The following is a 21916-nucleotide window of genomic DNA, read 5'->3' as shown; positions in this document are numbered from 1 at the left end:
AGCATAGCTACTGGAGTTACTAATTTGAGCTTATGTGAATCAACAACCAAGAGGAGACTGCAGTAACAGTTCGTAGTAGTATTGATGAAAGTATTAAGATCAATTAAATAGTGACACCTCCAGAACGAAAAATTGTCAGTGTGCATAGCAAAAGTGTGGATTTGGAAAGCATAGTTTGGAACATTCATTGTTTGGAACCAATACACTAAGTTTACATACATCATGTTGTTATTTAAAGCAAGTTGATGGCTATTAAGCGCCGACACATCAAAAATAGGAAGACAGTTTATTACTGTGTCAGACATGATGTGTTGGAAGTCATCCCCTTAAATAATCCAATTACCAAACGAACTACTAACCCACCCTCCGGGAGCCCCCTGTTAACTAGCTGATGGGTCTGGACAGGTTCATAGCTGAAGGACTGCATTTTTCACACCAAACTTCTGGTGATTGCTTCACTTAAAATACACCAAACAGAGATTAGTTGTACCATCTCTTACTATTCATCTTATCACCATTTTTTCCTCCCACTAACACTAAACTTCTGTTTTTCAGTTTTCCCTAATCCCCAAAAAGTCTCCATGAACAAATTTAGAAGACTTTAATTTTTAAAATTCTTTAATCTCTTCTTTTAGTCTTTGCAGCAACAAATGTTGCAAATTTTTTACCACTTTTCATGGACGTATTTTTTGTAGCAACTCAAGACAGTCAATTTTATTTTGTATCGTATTAGAATTGTGATCCATTGACTGTTTTTTTTTTACATAATTTTGTTTTTGTGACTTAGAACCAAAAACTATGGTGGTATGAATACCTTCCATGGCTGTCTTGTGAGCTGCTATTTTGGTGGTAAGTGTATTTTCCAATGTAGAAACGAAGCAGTTTTTTCCAACTTCACAAATGACAACAGTAATGATCTCATGATAAACAGAAACTGATTGTTATGGAAGTTTTTGTACACATGATAAAATGTACTACCACAAGAAGTCAGGCACATGCAAATGCAGTAAGGCATATTCCCAAAAACTTTGTGAAACCACTAAATTGGTGATAAGTACACTTCCCAACATCTACTAAAGGTATACTAATTTTGTGGTAAGTATACTTCTCAAGCCCAGTTGAGAAGCTACTTTGGTGGTAAGGATACTGCGGGAGAATCTTTCAAACAATGTTATTTGGTAGTATGTGTACTTCCCAAAGCCCTAAGAGCTATATTTCACAACAAACAGAAGCTACAGCTGGTGCAGCAGACTAGAACTAGATAACAGGAGCACACACGATCAGTAAAAAGTATTCCCATAAACACAGTTACTGATAAGTATATCCCCCAATGTATGTGAAGGGTTCTAAATTTTCTTGATAATGACTTTTTGATTTTTCTTCCAGTCATTTAAACACATACTCATAAACTATGTCACTGCCTTAAACACAATGCAAATCTAAACTTTCTTCAAAAAGTATTTAGAAACTATCTCATTAGTTGCCTATGCACAGAACAGAGATGTACATGGATAATTGAGAAGTTCCAACAGTTTTAAAAGAAGACTGATCTTTAACATCATACCGTGGATTGTAGAATGTTCAGTTGCAATCTGAGTTCATCCATTCTTGCTTCTGAAGTAGCAAGCTGCAAACGAAGTGAATGCTCTATTGTAGATGCAGTACTGTTCTCCTCTGACGTTGAAGGAGATTGGTCCTGTTGACAGTCAGTGACAAATTAACCAAATGCTCCACCTCCCTCTTCTCTTCCAACATGAAAAATTCTACAGTGAAATGAAGGGGGGGAGGGGGGGGGGGAAATCATCATCATAACGAACTACAAAATGACATCAATAAGAGGTCTAAGAGGCAGTGAGCAATATCATACCCAATACATGTGACAAAATTAACAAAATCTGCTGACTGCTTGAAAATTTTTAATCAAGTTTTAATCAAATAATAATAATAATAATAATAATAATAATAATAATAATAATAATGTTAATAATTTCAGCTTGTTAAGTGAAATGTAAGAAAGTAATATTAAATTAAAATTTGATACAACAGTAAGTTCATTAACTTTTTGCTAACACTAATATTTCAACAACATGAAGAAAATACTAAAAGGGGTTCAAACGATCCCATCACTAACAGTACATCTAATGAAATATAAATTGAAGAATAATTTATCTAGTAGTACTATAAATGAACATACACACTCAAGTCAACAAGGATTGCAGTAACAATGCATATTCGACACGGAATTGCCGGGCATCTAATACAGGATGATTAGAAACATGATGTGAATTATACTCCGACATATGTGCAAACAAAGACCAAGAAAGGAACATGTGATTTCAATAAACTTTTCTTTACAGATTAAGTAAATTAACAACACACAAATGATAAAGATTACCAGTAATTCCATATGGTGTGCAGCCCTCACATTCACCAATCAAGCAATCAGAGCTTCTAAATAACAGAGCACGAAACCAGAGTGAATATGTGTATGTTCCCGTGAATCTTCAACACTGCTTGGAAGCCAGTCCCTAAAGCATCAACACTGGTTGTTGGAGGACTGATGACCCAGATACAAGACATGTTTGAGTGCTTCTACTGACTGGTCTCAATTTTGGTAGTTTTAATGTTGTGTCTATGTTTAATTGTTTAATTCCTCAGCTGCAGAACATTTTTGACAAAGCAGTCATTATTCAGTGTATCAAGAGTGTAGCCAACGACACCTCAAAAAATCACATATGGTGTCTGTCCACTATATTTCAAACAATGCAAGTTGCCAGACTGCAGCCACGACAGTAGCAGCTAAAAAGCAAGTGATCATCAGCATAGGACAACCTGAAAATAGAACATATTGCACTCAATGTATCAGTGACATTATTCCTGCACTCACAGCAGTCTGTGACATTTGTAGTTTGTAGAGACGAGGTGATGCAATGGCCTTTGTGCCGCCAGTCCAGACCATTGCAGTCTATGTCAAAACAGACAGATCCATACCTGTTACAGTGCTTTAGAGTTAAGCCAACCGTGGACAAAGCTGAGGAGTCCATTGAAGACATATGAACAAAACAGCAATGTGATCCAGTACCCCCTGGTTGCTATGTCTTATCTACCCTCTACTGTTTCTGAACATGCATCGCTGTTATAGTGGTGTACTCAATATAAAGCGGTGTCATGGTATAAAAAATTCAGCACCCGAGAGACTGATCATACCCACTCTCATATGTTCACATGCTAGTACTCTTTGATGTTATTGCGGTACACTGACACAAACTTTCGAGTTTCCACTACATTTCACAGTTCTTTACTGACCAAGCTTAGCACGGTCATGAGATTTTGGATCACACAAGAAAGGGCACTGCTGGACCCACATGTATGCCACTTCCTCTCCACTCTTAAGCACTTTTTGCTAGTATGCTGTTCTACACATCTTCTCAGTTTTAATTCATTTGGGTCATTATTTCATGATGTTGCAATTTTCACGAAATGTAGTGCTTTTTGTAACTCAAGTCAGTAAGTGTAAACTGTTCTCCTGGGATTGTTGGGCACCACCAGATGAAAAGGACATCATAAAAAGAAATGATATACTTCAAATAAAGATGAATGAATGCCTTTAATGCAGAAAGACTACTTTTACTGTTGTAATGCTACCCATACAAGGTATAACTTAATGATTAACTTAATAATTATTTTCAGAATAACAGTCTAAAAGGTGCCAAGACATTCAATAGACTGTGCTAACCACTGAATGTTTTTTTTCTTTTCAAATGAGACATTTTAAATTGAACATCTGTTAAAGTTTATTCAAATGGATTGGATAGAGTCCCACAATACATTACAACAGCAACTGGTAATCATCATCATCGTCATCATCAAGCCAATAGCATACACTAAAATGGAAACAGTAAAATCAATGACATCACATTCAATATCACCTGTACAGTGGTTGCCATTTAGTTCCAAGTCAAGAGGTGCTTTGGGAACTCAAATGCGAATCCCTGAAGGGAAAACAACCTCCTTTTTGAGGAACACTACAGAGAACTGACATTTTAAGCTGACTGCAGAATGATTCTATTGCCACCAACACAGACAATAGTTTTTTCCTCATTTTATTTGCAACTGGAACAGGAAGAAAACGGCTAGTAATGGTACAAGGTACCCTCAGCCATGCACCATATGGTGGCTTGCAGAGTATGGACATAGATGCAGATGTAGAAGAAATCTTGCTCTAACATATTCTGACAGTGCTGCAAAGCTGACAGTTATTATGGCCACAACAGTTCTTTCCAGACTCTCATTTACGTTCACTATTATGATGTTCAATGTCTTTCCATTTTCTTGATAAATGACAACAAATTTATCAGAATTAACAAAACAATGACTCTTGGACTTTATCATGTATTTTCAAGATGATACACTGAAAATCTGTGTAGCCTGTCTTTGTTTCAAGAAAATGTGACATTCTGCAACAGTGTTTTCTGTTAAATACAGTTACTTTTCCTTCATTTCACATGAAATCATTTGGACAAAAGCAAGTAGAAACCTGACAATCCAACCGTGACTCAAAATGTGATAGAGTGCTTTCACAAGGAAAGCACCATTTTTGGAAGCTGAAATCCAGCAGCCAAATCAGCATTTACAGACTCAATACTGGATTTTTTGTATCACAAAGTAAACAATGCGTTTCTTTAAAACTCATGAAAATATATAAAATTCACTATGTACTACTCAGTTACACAGTATAAAGAAAACATTATGGCAGAGATTAGTTTCTGAATTCTAAGATTCTGCTTCCATATCTTTATTATTTACCTTTTAAGAACAATGAAATGTTACTATCCTGTTAAGATTTTTTCCATTTCATTCTCTACTGATGTAACATTTTTGAATAATTAACAAGTCATCTGAATAAAACGCATTTTAATATCTTTGACCTGCATTTCCACAGTTGCCATCACAAAAAATCCCTCCCATATAGACTAGCCTCCCACGGATAACTTGTCTGCATGACGAGAACCCCACTGCCCAGTAGCTGAAGGCCTCACAAAAGTCTTTGCAGACAGACAATATCCCCAAACCTCATCCACAAACAGATTTCCCATTCCATATCCTCACACACACCCATATCCTCCCACCACTCCCAAGAATCAGCTACAAATGAGGGCCCCTCATCACCAAGTATCTCTCTGAACTGGAATAACTGAACCATATCGTTCACCATGGCTTTGATTATCTCTCATATTGCCCTGAAATGAGGAACATCCTACCCTAGATCCTTCCTACCCCACCTACATCACCACCCAAGCTACGCAACATCCTAGTCCATCTTTATACCACTCCCACTCCCAACCTCACCACCTCCTACTCCAGTTCTGTCATATGCTTATCCTACCCTATCAGAGGCCAGGCCACCTGTGAAAGCAGCCATGTCATAAACCAACTCTGCTGCAAACACTGCACAGCCTTTTATGTTGGTATGACTGGTAACCAGCTGTCCACCAGGATGAATAGTCACCACCAAACTGCTGTCAAGAACAAAGTTGACCACCCAGTTGCACAACATGCAAATGAGTGCAACATGCTCAACTTCAGTAGCTGTTTCACCACCAAAGCCATCTGGATTGTTCCATCTATCACCAACATCTCTGAACTACACAGATGGGAGTTATCATTACAACAGATCCACCACTCCCAAACTTGTCCCTGAGCTCAATCTGCAACCCCACTGTCTCCACACCCTTCATCCAATAGTTTCCCCTTCCTCTGCACTGTTACCCTTCCCCCATACACATTCCCAAGTAGCTTTCAGTGCTTGCTGCTTTGCACCACTGCTACAACTATACCTCCCACCTATCCCTCTCACATTCCTGGCCAGAAAACCAGTCTCTCTCTGAACCACTAGCCACCCACTTCCATTCCCTCTCCTTACCTGTCTTCACCTCCTCCTCCCTTTACCCACACCACTCAACACTACCTGCACCATAACCAGCCAACCTGCCACAAATCAGCTTTGGTACTCTGTCAGTCGACTGCCCCCCCCCCCCCCCCCCCCCCCCACACACACACGAGATCACTATCCACTATCTCTAACTGCTCCAGCCAGATTGCAATTGTTACTATCATCGTTTTTTCCTCACTAAGGAAAACTTTTACTTCATCCTTGTGACATGTTGCCAGTCATAATGGACAACCTTCAAACTGGATCACCATCAATGAGGTCCTTCATTTATCACTAATGATTCCTTACTACCCACTTCTAATTATTACAATCTTTTCATTGTGTGTGTCTGCAATTCAACATTTTGTCTTTGTAGTAAGCAGCAACCTATCATTTTCATAACTGTTGATATACCAAGCTGGACTTTCCATTGTCTAAATTAGGATGGCAATTGTTTTACATTTATGAGTAATATATGTAAAACTGAGCCAATGACCTTGCCGTAGTGGTAACACCGATTTCTGTCAGATCATCGAAGTTAAGCACTGTCGGGCTGAGCTAGCACATGAATGGGTGACTATCCCAGTCTGCCTAGCGCTGTTGGCAAGCTGGGTGCACTCAGCCCTTGTGAGGCAAACTGAGGAGCTACTTGACTGAAAAGTAGCGGCTCTGGTCTGGAAAACTGACAATGGCTGAGAGTGTGGTGTGCTGAGCATATGCCCCTTCATATCTGCATCCAGCAACGCCCCTGCGCTGAGAGGACGACTTGGCGGCCGGTCAGTACGGTGGCCTGTTCGGATGGAGTTTAGTTTAGTTTATATGTAAAACCGATATTATTCCACACCAGAATATGAAATGCATCTGGGAAACAGCAATACTGCAGCATGGGATAGTAGTAGTAGTTTTTCAATAAATAAAAATGAGAGTGAGTTGGATTTAGAGGAAAGGGAGGAGATATAACAACAGAAGATTTTGCGGACATAACAGTATTTCAGAATATCTTAATTAGACAGAGAAGTGAGAAACCGTAACTGATTACAGGAATAATAATAGGAGATAAAATATGGGAAGTAATAACACTGGTGTGGAAAATGAAGGACCTCATTAAAGGGAATCCAGTTTGAAGATGGTCATTATGACCGACTACATGCCACAAGGATGAAGTAAAAGTTTTCATTAGTAAGACAATAACTATAAAAATAAATGAGGTGTTGGCGTACACATAGTGAACATAAAATTTTTCTATCCTCAGCAACTGTAGTCGCATATAATGAAATTGTAAGCAACCAGACACGTGAGAGAAATTTAATTTCTTTACTGGTTTCAGGCACTTAGTACCCTTCTTCAGAAGTTTATACCTATTGCATTATTTGCGAATGTCAACAATAAGATGCATATAGCAAAATACCATGGTCATATGATTCACAATGTCAGTACCAAATTACTATAAATAACCGAAACAACAAGTGCAGACATCATACTGGAACAGGAGCTATCACCTAATGACACCTGACTCCCTGACACTTAAAGCTGTGCTCGATGTTAACAAATTTCTTGCCATTGCCAGACTACATTTTATATCCTCTCTACTTCGACCATCATCAGTTATTTTGCTCCCCAAATAGCAAAACTCCTTCACTACTTTAAGTCTCTGATTTCCTAATCTAATTCACTCAGCATCACCTGATTTAACTAGACTACATTCCATTATCCTTGTTTTGCTTTTGATGATATTCATCTTACTCCTCCTTTCAAGACACTGTCCATTCTGTTCAACTGCTCTTCCAGGTTCTTTGCAGTCTCTGACAGAATTACAATGTTGTTGGCAAACCTCTCAAAGTTTTAATTTCTTCTCCATTGATTTTAATTCCTATTCTGAATTTTTCTTTTTTTCCCTTTACTGCTTGCGCAATATACAGATTGAATATCATACACTACAACCCTGTCTCACTCCTTTCTCAACCACTGATTTCCTTTCATGCCCCTCTACTATTGTAACTGCCATCTGGTTTCTGTACAAATTGTAAATAGCGTTTCGCTCCCTGTATTTGACCCCTGCCACCTTCAGAATTTGAAAGAGAGTATTCCACTCAACATTGCCAAAGCTTTCTCTAAGTCTACAAATGCTAGAAACGTAGGTATGCCTTTCCTTAATCTATTTTCTAAGATAAGTCATAGAGTCAGTATTGCATCATGTATCCCAACATTTCTACAGATTCCAAACTGATCTTCCCCTAGGTCAGCTTCTACCAGTTTTTCCATTTGTCTGTAAAGAATTCGTGTTAGTATTTTGCAGCCATGGCTTATTAAACTGATAGTTCGGTAATTTTCACATCTGTCAACATCTGCTTTCTTTGGGATTGGAATTATTATATTCTTCTTGAAGTCTGAGGGTATTTCGCCTGTCTCATACATCTTGCTCACTAGATGGTAGAGTTTTGTCAGGGCTGGCTCTCCCAAGGCTATCAGTAATTCTAATGGAATGTTGTCTACTCCCGGGGCCTTGTTTCGACTTAGGTCTTTCAGTGCTCTGGCGAATTCTTCACGCAGTATCATATCTCCCATTTCATCTTCATCTACGTCCTCTTCCATTTCCATAATATTGTCCTCAAGTACATTGAGACCCTCTATATACTCCTTCCACCTTTCTGCTTTTCCCTTCTTTGCTTAGAACTGGGTTTCCATTTGAGTTCTTGATATTCACGCAAGTCTTTCTCTTTTCTCCAAAGGTCCCTTTAATTTTCCTGTAGGCAGTATCTATCTTACCCCCAGTGATATATGCCTCTACATCCTTACATCTGTCCTCTAGCCATCCCTACTTAGCCATTTTGCACTTGCTGTCGATCTCATTTTTGAGACGTTTGTATTCCTTTTTGCCTGCTTTATTTACTGCATTTTTATATTTTTTCCTGTCAAGAGGCCAGTACCAGCACAGCAAGGCAGTTTTGGTTATTGTTACATGGCCAGATCAGTCAATCATCCAGACTGTTGCCCCTGCAACTACAGAAAAGGTTCAAATGGCTCTGAGTACTATGGGACTTAACTTCTAAGGTCATCATTCCCCTAGAACTTAGAACTACTTAAACCTAACTAACCTAAGGACATCACACACATCCAAGCCCGAGGCAGGATTCAAACCTGCGACTGTAGCGGCCTAGAACTGCTCGGCCACTCCGGCCGGCGCCCTCTTCAGGAACCACATGTTTGTCTGGCCTCTCAACTGATGCCCCTCCCTTGTGGTTGCATATGGCTATCTGTATCGCTGAGGCACGCAAGCCTCCTCATCAACGGGAAGGTCCATGGTTCCTGGTTTATGGGGTGGGGTGGAGTGGAGTGGGGGGGAGCCCTAAGTGCCCAAAATCAGTGAAATAATTAAAGTTCTTTTATGTAACTGGATGCTTATTATTTCGTTACATAGTGAAAAAGCAAGAATTCAATGGTGATAAGAAGAGAGCAGATTTTGAAAAACTGAATGACAATTTGATAACATTAATATCACCAACGAAACTACACGAGTAATTACAGAATACTGTGAAAACTAAAAGAGAAAATAGATGGCCTAAATAGGTTTGGGAGTACTTGAGAAGAAAAACACAAATGAAAGTAATGAGAAAGAAGAAAGTCAGCAATGATAAATTAGTGTACGAGGTATTCTGAATGTTGAAAGATGTGTCCTAAATGCAGCAGTAACAAACGAAAACAGTATAGTGAAATTAGAAAGTTCATGAAATTACTTGCCGTACATAAAAACACCTAAAAGGAAATTATTACTCTTACCTATTTCAATTTAGTCTTTAATTCATGAAGAAAGAAACATTACAGATTATCAACCTGGTGGGAATGAATTAATGCCAGTAACCTCTGAAACTGGAATAATTAAGTGACTAAAATTTACAAGCTAATGGAGAGTGTAGATTATGCATATTTTAGAGCAGCTTGCATGCAATTTTTTCGTTTTTTCACTGCGGCATAAAGGCTTAGTTCACTAGTGAAAATTTGAAATATTGCGTTAATGTGACCAATTACACCTGTATTATTAGTTGAATGAAATGTTTACCTTAGAAATTTCAGACACAGGTGAATCAACATTCTCAGAACTGCTTTTCTCTTCTTGCATCTTCTCCTGTGGTTTCTGCAAAATAAAAATGCATTCCTTCAGTGCTATTGTTCTCACAATGACTTGCTGCAAGATACATGCCGCAACACCAAAAAAGTTGTAATTAACAAATGCTATCTCACAAAATATGGTTGATGTTTACCTTACAGCACATACAATATCTCATGTTTGATCACAGATGGTGAGAAGAACATATAATTTCAAACTGAATATGCTCTCTTTGAGCAAAGCTACTGCATGGATTGCAACAAGATTTAAAGTGCTAACAGAGAAATAATGTACGTAAACAACTGTGGACACTACTCACGTATCTTTGGACGCTTTATTTCATATCAACAGCAAGATGAAAAGGGGGGGGGGGGGAGAAGGAAGAGAGAGGGGAGTGGCGGGACGGCCCCTGCGGGGGGGGGGGGGGTAGCGCCAGGGAGGGGGAGAGTGCCAGCGGTGTGGCAGAGGGAGCAATGGGACAGTGTCTCACAGTGCAAGGAGGGAAGGAGTAGAATATGACCACTTGAATTGGTGGACGGGGGCAAGAATTGGGTAAGATAGGGTAGAGAACTTGGTAAAGCACAGAAAAGAACAACCTTGTACAGGGAAACGGGGAGAAATATGATGCTCTTCGAGATTCTCTTTTTTAACGAACATTTTTCCAATCTTTGCGGAATCAATCAATGAGTCAATCTCTCTCTCTCTCTCTCTCTCTCTCTCTCTCTCTCTCTCTCTCTCTCTCTGTCTGTGTGTGTGTGTGTGTGTGTGTGTGTGTGTGTGTGTGTGTGTGTGTGTGAGAGAGAGAGAGAGAGAGAGAGAGAGAGAGAGAGAGAGAGAGAGAGAAGCGGTTAATTTTTTTTAATATGCCTAGCTATCAATAAATGTCTTACAGAAGGAGTTAATTCCACACCACACTTTATTAGTATCATGCACTGAAGGGTCAAACACAACAAAGTGGTACGTCTGCCTCATATGCTGTAGGGCCGCTACAAGCACTCAGAAGTGCTGAAATGTGATGTGGCAATGACTTAACTAATGTCTGAAGTAGTGCTGGTGGGAACTGACACCATGAATCCAGCAGGGCTGTCCATAAATCCACAAGAGTACGAGAGAGCAGAGATCTCTTCTGAACACCGCATTGCAATGCATCCCAGATAAGCTCAATAATGTTCATGTCTAGGGAGTCTGGTGGCCAGAGGAAATGTGTAAACTCAGAAGGGTGTTCCTAAAGCCATTCTGTAACAATTCTGGATGTATGGGGTGTTGCACTGCCCTGCTGGACTTGTGTAAGTACGTCAGAATGCACAATGGACATGAATGGATGCAGGTGATCAGACCCATACTTATGTACATGTCTCCTGTCAGAGACATATCTAAACGTATCAGCAGTCCCATAATACTCCAACTGCACATACCCCACACCATTACAGGGCCTCCATCAGCTTGAAAAGTCCCCTGTGGACATGCAGGGTCCAAGGATTCATGAGGTTGCCTCCATTCCTGTACACATCCATCCACCCGATGCAATTTGAAACAAGACTCGTCCGACCAGGCAACATGTTTCTAGTCATTAACAGTCCAGTGATGGTGAAGATGGGCCGAGGAAAGGCGTAAAGCTTTGTGTCAAGCAGTCATCAAGGGTACACGAGTGGGTCTTCAGCTCTAAAAGCCCGTATCAATGATGTTTTGTTGAATGGTTCTCATGCTGACACTTGCTGATGGTCCAGCACTGAAATCTGCAGCAATTTGCGGAAGGGTTGTACTTCTGTCACGCTGAACGATTCTCTTCAGTCATCATTGGTCCCATTCTTGCAGGATCTTTTTCCAGCCACAGCAATGTCAGAGATTTGATGTTCTACCGCATTCCTGATATTCATGGTACACTCATGAAATTATCATATCACAAAATCTCCACTTCACCGCTACCTCGGAGATGCTGTGTCCCATCACTCGTACACCGACTATAACACCACATTCAAACTCATTTAAATCTTGATAACCTGCCATTGTAGCTGCAGTAACTGATCTAACAACTGCACCAGACACTTGCTGTCTATATAGAAGTTGCTGATCGCAGCACCATATTCTGCCTGTTTACTATCTTTGTATTTGAACACACATGCCTACACCAGTTTTTTGGCACTACAGTGCACAATTTCAGTATTCTATACACTTGAAGTCATATGCCAGAATGAAACTTAAACCTAGCTGCTTTCCAAATTCAGGCGATTTCAAGCACTCACAAACAGAAACTCCGTCCCAAGATTGCAAGAGAAAAAGTGGACAAGCTACAAGCTACATCACAGTCAAGAGACAGGCAAAATTAGTTTTATTTTTCCCATATCTTGGTGTTCTTTTGTAAGGTTTATTTGTATTTTTTTTTGTACTGTCCCCCCCCTAGTGTTTGGCTATGTTGAACAATAATGCCTCTCAGCTGTATTACCTTTACTGGTGTAACATGTCATTTATATCCATTACCTTTAAGTTAGACCTATTAGATGAAACCAAATTAAAGAAGAAACAACTTTGCAACCAAACAATGTTGGAAGTTTTAGCTCGGGGTATGAAAATCAAACTGCCTTAAGCAAAACACCAGATATTTGACTAATATGCTGGCATGAACAGTTGTTTTTTCACCAGCTTCTGAACGGATTCATATCCCTTCAGAATATCTACATTGCCATGATCTGCTATATCTGGTGTACATAACAGGCTCTCTGCAATCCCTTCATTAATGAGTTCCATTACCATCCTAGGATAGAAACTAGGACTATGATTGTGGATATAGATGTGCTTGGGTTTGTGAATATAAATATTGGTGGCCTAGTGTTAAAATGCAACCCACCTTGTTTCCTTCATATCTGCCTTAAGTATTCGTATTCACAATTTGATAATGTTCGAGAGGTTCATCTTTAAAAATTCTTTTCATGATAATAATGAATCCATCTTCAAACAGATTTAACTTTGAATTAAGGGGCAGTTTTATCTGGTATCACCAGAATTTCCAACACTTTTGCACAACAAATCATATCAGAAACAACACACTTTCATGATATCTTTAAAATATACATTTTACAGTACATACGTATAAACATGAAAACCACATAATGTGACACTTTGGCTTCGCAAACATGTAGACAAACCTGGTGCCTGCTTGGTTTGCTTCTGTCAGCACAGGACATTTTATGACACACATATGTCTCCAGTGGTACAACAGAACACCGAGAATGTTTGTCTTGGTATTTACTCAATATTATTTTTACTGTTTTTCTGAAATGAAATGTGTGGTGACAATCTGGTATGTAATGTCTTACTTGCTGTTGGAAGAGGGTATATGCCTTGTTGATTTACAAGTTTGTAAAGTTTAATTGTTATATTTGGTTATTTCCATATTTATACTTGAGCTCAACCAAAATATGTAGTTGACCCAATGCATTATATTAAAAATCTTTCCAGAATAAATCATTTTAGCTACAATTTGCTGTACAAAAGAATAGAGAAATATGATGCTGTCAGATAAAACTGCTACTAGATGCTATCACAGCTACCCCATCAGTACTTTAAACAAGAAATGAATCAGTCATTTTATGGTTATACAGAAAACTTAGTATAGATAAAGTCAAGACCCAATTTGAACATAAAGTAAATGCCAGTGAACAATATTAGCAACCTACAGTCTTCAGATTTATAACATTTTTATATGGGGATGGGAGAAATGACAATTTTTGTGACTTTTGTAAAAACTGCCAATTTTGTTGTATTTGTCGTGTTATCATTTAAGCAAAATTTACCTGTCCCTAGTTACTGGTTAAAAACTGAATGGTATGTCATTCACAGGGATGTTCCATGTAATAGTTTTCCAGGTAACAATCCATAATACTGATGGTTATTTTAAGCATTCCATTATTACTGTAGTTTAGTACAATACAAAACATAATTTTTGAGATGAACACCAAGTCATGAGAAACGACACCTGCCCTAAGCATTCAAAAAAATCAAAGTTAATTCTCAAAGACCATCATATTTTGGACTATAAAACTGAAAACATCACAACAGCTATGATCAAAATATTACTAACTCACCTGTGATTCATTCACAGACTGTGCTTGCTGAGGAAGCAATTTCAGTTGATCTGTTCCTACATAGTCTTCATCTGATGCAACACTATCATATAATGGTTCATCATCAGACACCTCAGAGCGATGTTTTGTTCCTGCAATAGCAGACAGAATTGGATGCCTGGATGATGACATTACTGATGATTTTGATGTTTCCATGGGATGCTGCCGGTGCTGATATTTGTTACCCCCTACAGCTTCTGCCAAAACAAGCATTTCAATAAAAAAGAGAGCATTGAACTGGAAAAGTTTTGCAACCGAAATCAATATACTTAGAATGGATTCTCAGAGGTCCTGTCAATAACAAATTTCAGAAAGTCTATGTACTCTAAGAATATACAAAAAAGGAAAAAATTAACTTCTTAACATATTGTTTTTTTTTCCAAGTTATGTTCTAAAAATAGTTTTTAAAATTTTAAGGACCACAACTAGTAAAATCCCCAAGTATACATGTGCACTGGACTTTGACTCATATCCTGAAAAGTAAAATAGTTTTTCGTTTTTTACAAAGTCAGACCACATATTTCACAATTATTTCCTGTGAACAGAAATGTTGTAAGAGCTGGGCCAAGAACGGTGGACATATTTATCTTGCACCACTGGTGAGCGGCTGTCAGTCAACTGACGAACTGCCACCAGTTTCAGACTCTAAAGAAATAACATCACATTTTTCTTCACTTTCTGAGCTGCTTAATCAAGGACAAACTCAGGATCACTATTATATCCATTGGTTTTTGGAAGCACTTCCTAAACAACAATACAAGACAGAGGATGAGAGCACATTTCATTGTTAAGTATTCATTGCTTCACACAGTCAATGTGACAAACAGCTCAACCAAATCACAACAATCAGGCTACAAATATAAAACTGGATGCTCTCTAGCAGTCTAACACTTAACCATCAGCACTTAAACAGATATATGGGAAGTGTTATTTTTTCGAAGGTCTGTAGGATATTTAAATTTCTGTCAAAATAATAAAAACAAGGTAAATCTGGATTGCATGTTAAGGGATTAATAAGGCATGTGTTCATATGTGTTATTTTAGTGCCATATAAATATTGATCCCGCCCCCCATGAACCATGGACCTTGCCGTTGGTCCATTTAACCATACAGTAAAGCTGCCACAAATTTGCCACAAATTTCTCTACTCCACAATTCTATTCAATACCTCCTCGTTAGTTGTGTGATCTACCTATCTAATCTTCAGCATTCTTCTGTAGCATCACATTTCGAAAGCTTCTGTTCTCTTCCTGTCCAAACTATTTATCGTCCATGTTTCTCTTCCATACATGCCTACACTCCATACAAATACTTTCAGAAACAACTTCCTGACACTTAAATCTGTGCTCGATGTTAACAAACTTCTCTCCAATGCTTCCCTTTTATGCCCCTCGACTCTTTTTAGCTGCCGTCTGGTTTCTGTACAAATTGCAAATAGAGTTTCGCTCCCTGTATTTGACCCCTGCCACCTTCAGAATTTGAAAGAGAGTATTCTACTCAACATTGCCAAAGCTTTCTCTAAGTCTACAAAAGCTAGAAATGTAGGTTTGTCTTTCCTTAATCTATTTTCTAAGATAAGTCATAGAGTCAGTATTGCGTCACGTGTCCCAACATTTCTACAGAATCCAAACTGATCTTCCCCTTGGTCAGCTTCTACCAGTTTTTCCATTTGTCTGTAAAGAATTCGTGTTAGTATTTTGCAGCCATGGCTTATTAAACTGATAGTTCGGTAATTTTCACATCTGTCAACATCTGCTTTCTTTGGGATTGGAATTATTATATTCTTCTTGATGTCTGAGGGTATTTCGCCCGTCTCGTACATCTTGCTCACTAGGTGGTAGAGTTTTGTCAGGGCTGGCTCTCCCAAGGCTATCAGTAGTTCTAATGGAATGTTGTCTTCTACCGAAGCCTTGTTTTGACTTAGGTCTTTCAGTGCTCTGGCGAATTCTTCACGCAGTATCATATCTCCCATTTCATCTTCACCTACGTCCTCTTCCATTTCCATAATATTGTCCGCAAGAACCTCGCTCTTGTGTAGACCCTCTATATACTCCTTCCACCTTTCTGCTTTCCCTTCTTTGATAATAACAATAATAATAATAATAATAATAATAATAATAATAATAATAATAATAATAAAGATTTTATTGTCTTTAGGCCATTACAGCAATTGACAACATCAATTGAAGATACAGTTTATAATACAGTGTGATAAGGTATTGACTACTGAAATATTTTAGCTTATATTACAATAAATGTACAGTGGGTCATCTGTTGGATTACTGCATTTTACAGTTGAAGAATTCATTGGTATCATAGAACGGGTGGGCAATAAACCATTCATGCAGTCTTTCTTTGAATGTATGTTCAGGAAGATCCTGTATAGCATGTGGCAGCTTATTAAATAGTTTGTGCCCTGTGACTTCATAGCTATTTATTGATTTTGATAATCTGTGGTAACGCGTGTATATGTGTTTGATGCTCCTTGTGTTGTAACAATGTACATTTTCTCTACGTTTCACATCTTGTAGGTTCTTCTTCGTAAAGATTAAGACATTGTATATAGAGAGGTTTATTATTGTCATAATTTTTTGTTTTGTAAATAAGGGTTTGCAGTGAGCCTTATGTGAAGAATTTGTAATTACCCTAATGGCTTTCTTCTGCAATAATAGGATGTCATGTATATGACTACAGTTACCCCACAAGGTAATGCCATAGGATATTATACTTTGGAAAAATTCAAAATAAGATGATCTGATGTATGTTTCAGGTACACAATTTCTGAGTTGTATTAGTAAATAAATTACTCTAGATAGCTTACTACTAATATAGTTTACATGTTGGCCCCATTTGCTTAGAACTGGGTTTCCATCTGAGTTCTTGATATTCATACAAGTGGTTCTCTTTTCTCCAAAGGTCTCTTTAATTTTCCTGTAGGCAGTATCTATCTTAACCCTAGTGATATACGCTTCTACGTCCTTACATTTGTCCTCTAGCCATTCTTACTTAGCTATTTTCGACTTCCTGTTGATCTCATTTTTGAGATGTTTGTATTCCTTTTTGCCTGCTTCATTTACTGCATTTTTGTATTTTCTCCTTTCATCAATTAAATTCAATATCTCTTCTGTTATCCAAGGATTTCTATTAGCCCTCGTCTTTTTACCTATTTGATCCTCTGCAGCCTTCACTATTTCGTCTCTCAAAGCTACCCATTCTTCTTCTACTGTATTTCTTTCCCCCATTCTTGTCAATCGTTCCCTAATGTTCTCCCTGAAACTGTCTACAACCTCTGGTTCTTTCAGTTTATCCAGGTCCCATCTCCTTAAATTCCCACCTTTTTGCAATTTCTTCAGTTTTAATGTAAAGTTCATAACCAATAGATTGTGGTCAGAGTCTACATCTGCCCCTGGAAATGTCTTACAATTTAAAGCCTGGTTCCTAAATCTCTGTCTTACCATTATATAATCTATCTGATACCTTATAGTATCTCTGGGATTCTTCAATGTATACAACCTTCTTTTATGACTCCTGAACCAAGTGTTAGCCATGATTAATTTATGCTCTGTGCAAAATTCTACCAGACAGCTTCCTCTTTCAATTCTTAGCCCCAATCCATATTCACCTATTACATTTCCTTCTCTTCCTTTTCCTACTATCGAGTTCCAGTCACCCACGACAATTAAATTTTCGTCTCCCTTCACTATCTGAATAATTTCTTTTCTCTCATCATACATTTCATCAATCTCTTAATCTGTAGAGCTAGTTGGCGTATAAACTTGTACTACTGTGGTAGGCGTTGGCTTCGTATCTATCATGGCCACAATAATGCGTTCACTATGCTGTTTGTCGTAGCTTACCCGCATTCCTATTTTTTATTCATTATCAAACCTACTTCTGCATTACTCCTATTTGATTTTGTATTTATAACCCCGTATTCACCTGACCAGAAGTCTTGTTTCTCGTACCACCAAACTTCACTAATTCCCACTATATCTAACTTTAACCTATCCGTTTCCCTCTTTAAATTTTCTATCCTACGTGCCCGATTAAAGGATCTGACATTCCACGCTCCGACCCCTACTAGAATTTCAGTTTTCTTTCTCCTGATAACAACATCCTCCTGAGTAGTCCCCCTGGAGATCCAAATGAGGAACTATTTTACCTCCGGAATATTTTACCCAAGAGGACGCCATCATCATTCAACCATACAGTAAAGCTGCAAGCCCTCGGGAAAAGTTATAGCTGTAGTTTCCCTTTGCTTTCAGCCGTTCACAGTACCAGCACAGCAAGGCTGTTTTGGTTAGTGCTACAAGGCCAGATCAGTCAATCATTCAGACTGTTGCTCCTGCAACTTCTGAAAAGGCTGATACCCCTCTTCAGGAACCACATGTTTGTCTGGCCTCTCGACAGATACCCCTCCGTTGTGGTTGCACCTACGGTACGGCTATCTGTATCGCTGAGGCACAGAAGCCTCCCCACTTGACTAGAAGAAGCCTCCCCACTTGACTAGAAGAAGGGATTGGTTGGTAGGACATGTTCTGAGGCATCAAGGGATCATCAATTTAGTGCTGGAGAGCAGTGTGGAGGGTAAAAATTGTAGAGGGAGACCAAGAGATGAATAAACCAAGCAGATTCAGAAGGATGTAGGTTGCAGTAGGTACTGGGAGATGAAGAAGCTTGCACAGGATAGAGTAGCATGGAGAAGCTGCATCCAACCAGTCTCTGGACTGAAGACAATAACAACATAAATACTGATGCGTCTGCCATTACCAACATAACAAATGGGTCTGCCATTACCAACGTAACAAAAATTATAGATATATACACTTTCAGCAACCCATTCTCATCTAAGCAAAAGTCTGGGCATATGGATGTGTGTTTGTTGTGCCCTATGGCCTAAGCTACTATATAAATGATCTTTTAAAGAAGCTATCTGTCTTCAGCGAATGATTTATCTTCCTCACATCCAAAACTTTTTTGCTGTTACATACCCTACCCAAAGTGCAGGGGTTCAGTGCAACCTTAGCATTTTCTTGTATGTCTGACAACTTCAATTGAAACCCTTGTATCTTCCTTTTTCTAATCTGAACAGTTTTTTTCATCTTTTGCCTGTAGATTCTTAGAATAATTTTGGCTAAGTACAGTATCAAATAGGTAACTATGTACTTAGTCTCTTTCAGATAACTTCCTCTTGTCATTCATAATGCTATTTCTGATTTTGTTATTACTTTTGCACAAATGCACTATTTTTTCCTCAACATTACCTAATTATTTGATGAATTCAAAACAGAGATTGTTTACTATTATTTATCTGTTTAAAAACAAACTTAATTTTTTCCCATAAAAGAACTATTCACTATGCCCCATCTCCCTTGGTGATCATTAACATATTTCAGTCCAAGGTTTCCCTGATTCTTAACAGAAAAGATGTTTTTGCTAATTTTAGAGCGTTGGTTGGTTGGTTGGTTAGTGGGAGGGGGCGACTACAACGACCAAACTGCTTGTTCATTGGTCCGTTGTTCCTGATAAACAATTCCACAACGGAAAGAATAAAACAAAGGCACGTACAGCACAATACTGAAAGAAAGGAAAAACCACAAGAACGAAAGAGAGGCAATAAACACTACAAGGAACAAAAAGAGGACAAGAAAACAACAGAGACACAAGAAACAGTTAGAAGAGATTAAAACAAGAAAGCAGATTACCGTGGCTGGCCGACCACATGAATGAAAAGGAGAAGCCAGCCACTCTGCAATGTAGTAAAACCTCCAGCCTAATAGCAGCAGGGAGAGAAAACAGAGGGACAAACAACAAGTGTTAAAAGTTATATAGGATAACACCCCCCCCCCCCCCCCCACGCATAAAACGTAGAACTATTAGCTGATAAGGTGTTGTCTGCTAAAATTAGTCTGGTAAAGGAAGTTTACAGCACAGGGCAGCCAAAGAAGAACATCTTAGAAGTATGTGGGCCACTGCCAACTGCGAGCTGCATCGGCACTGAGGTGGTCTTCATAGTGCAAGAGGTAGCCGTGGTTCGCCGAAGTGCAAGAGTCCTGCATGGAGAACTTCCACACATTTGTAGTCTCCTTAATGGCACGCAATTTGTTGTGCGTACTGAGACTATGGCATTCCCAAAGCCTAAAAACCTTGCGGCATAATAATAATAATAATAATAATAATAATAATAATAATAATAATAAGCCCAGGTCAGTTATTGACATGCCCATCTCTGTAAGTGGTTTCTGCGTAGCCTGTTTGGCCAGCCTGTCGGCAATTTCATTTCCGGGATTCCGACGTGATCTGGGGTCCAAACAAACACTACTGATCGACTGGACCGTTCCAGGACATAGATGGACTCCTCAATGGTCGCTACCAAAGGATGACGAGGGTAGCACTGGTCGATAGCTTGTAGGCTGCTAAAGGAATCAGCACACAGAAGAAACGACTCTCCAGGGCATGAATAGATGTGTTCAAGAGCATGAGATACAGCCACCAGCTCTGCAGTAAAAACACTGCAGCCGTCGGGCAAGGAATGCTGTTCAATTTGGCCTCTGTGAATTTACGCGAAGCCAACGTGACCATCAACCATCGAACCATAGGTGTAAACCACTTCAGATCCCCTGAACCTGAACACGTCAAGAATCAAGAGGGAGTGGCAGCAGAGAGCCACGGGAGTAACTGAGTCCTTAGGGCCATGTGAAAGGTCCAAGTGAAGCTTCGGCAGAGGTTTACACCATGGAGGTGTACATGAATGAACCTCAAGTAGAGGTGGCAAAGGGAAGGACTCCAATTCAGACAGAAGCGATTGGATGCGAAACACAATCATAAGCCCTGACCTGGGCCGCCGATTCGGGAGCTGAACCGGCATAGGTGGGAAAATGAGATGCTAATTCGGATGCTCAGGAGAACTACAAATGTGTGCAACGTAACTGGCAAGCAGTTGTGAACGCCTAACCTTCAATGGAGGGACTCCGGCCTCCATCAGGATGCTGGTCATCAGACTTGTCCTAAAAGCTCTCGTTGCTAATCGAAAGCCACAGTGGCGCACTGGGTTGAGTGAATGCAAGGCTGAGGGCACTGCCAAACCATAAACCAGACTCTCATAGTCAAGGCGGGATTGAACAGGGGCCCTGTAGAACTGCAGCAGCTTTGAGTGATATGCACCCCAGTTGGTGTTGTTCAGGCAGCGGAGGGCACTGAGGTGCTGCCAGCTGACAAAGGTGAGGAAGCCAAGTCAATCAAGCAACGGAAACCAGTCCTAAGAAACAATATGTCTCCACTACCATGAGTGGATCATCCTTAAGGTAAAGTTCTGGGTCTGGATGAATGGTACAACGCCGACAGAAATGCGTGACACATAACTTTGCGGCTGAAAACTGGAAGCCATCAGCTAAAGCCCATGACTGCGCCTTGTGGATGGCTCCCTGCAGTACTGGAGCAGCAGTATGAAATGCAGAAGTCGACTGCATACAGAGAAGGTGAGACAGACGGCCCTACAGCTGCTGCTAGGCCATTAACGGCCACTAAAAATAGAGATACACTCAATACAGAGCTCTGTGGGACCCCATTCCCCTGGATATGGGGGGAACTACGGGAGGCATCAAATTGGACACAGAAAGAACAGAGTGGCAGGAAATTTTGGGTAAAAATCGGGAGCGGGTCCTGGAGACCCCACTCGTATAAGAAGAAGAAGAAGAAGAAGAAGAAGAAGAAAAAGGACGGCAACCAGGTGTTGGTGTTTGGAAAAGGCTGTTCGGA

At 39.5% G+C, this 21916-nt stretch overlaps 1 protein-coding gene across 1 annotated transcript in view; it reads right to left on the bottom strand.

Annotated features, from left to right (window-relative positions):
- The window catches only part of LOC126183679 (ARF GTPase-activating protein GIT1), a 288183-nt gene that overhangs the window by 101733 nt on the left and 164534 nt on the right, over positions 1-21916 (bottom strand). The window contains exons 8-10 of the mRNA XM_049925857.1: positions 14120-14355; positions 9990-10064; positions 1565-1696 (exon numbers count right to left, since the gene is read on the bottom strand). Of these exons, the coding sequence (XP_049781814.1) occupies positions 1565-1696; positions 9990-10064; positions 14120-14355 (443 nt within the window). The remainder of the gene's footprint in view (positions 1-1564; positions 1697-9989; positions 10065-14119; positions 14356-21916) is intronic.

This window comes from Schistocerca cancellata, chromosome 1, assembly GCF_023864275.1.
Source record: "Schistocerca cancellata isolate TAMUIC-IGC-003103 chromosome 1, iqSchCanc2.1, whole genome shotgun sequence".
In the NCBI taxonomy this organism is placed as follows: Eukaryota; Metazoa; Arthropoda; class Insecta; order Orthoptera; family Acrididae; genus Schistocerca; species Schistocerca cancellata.
The sequence above is the reverse complement of the archived record's forward strand: the minus strand, read 5'-3'. Positions and strand labels throughout refer to the sequence as shown.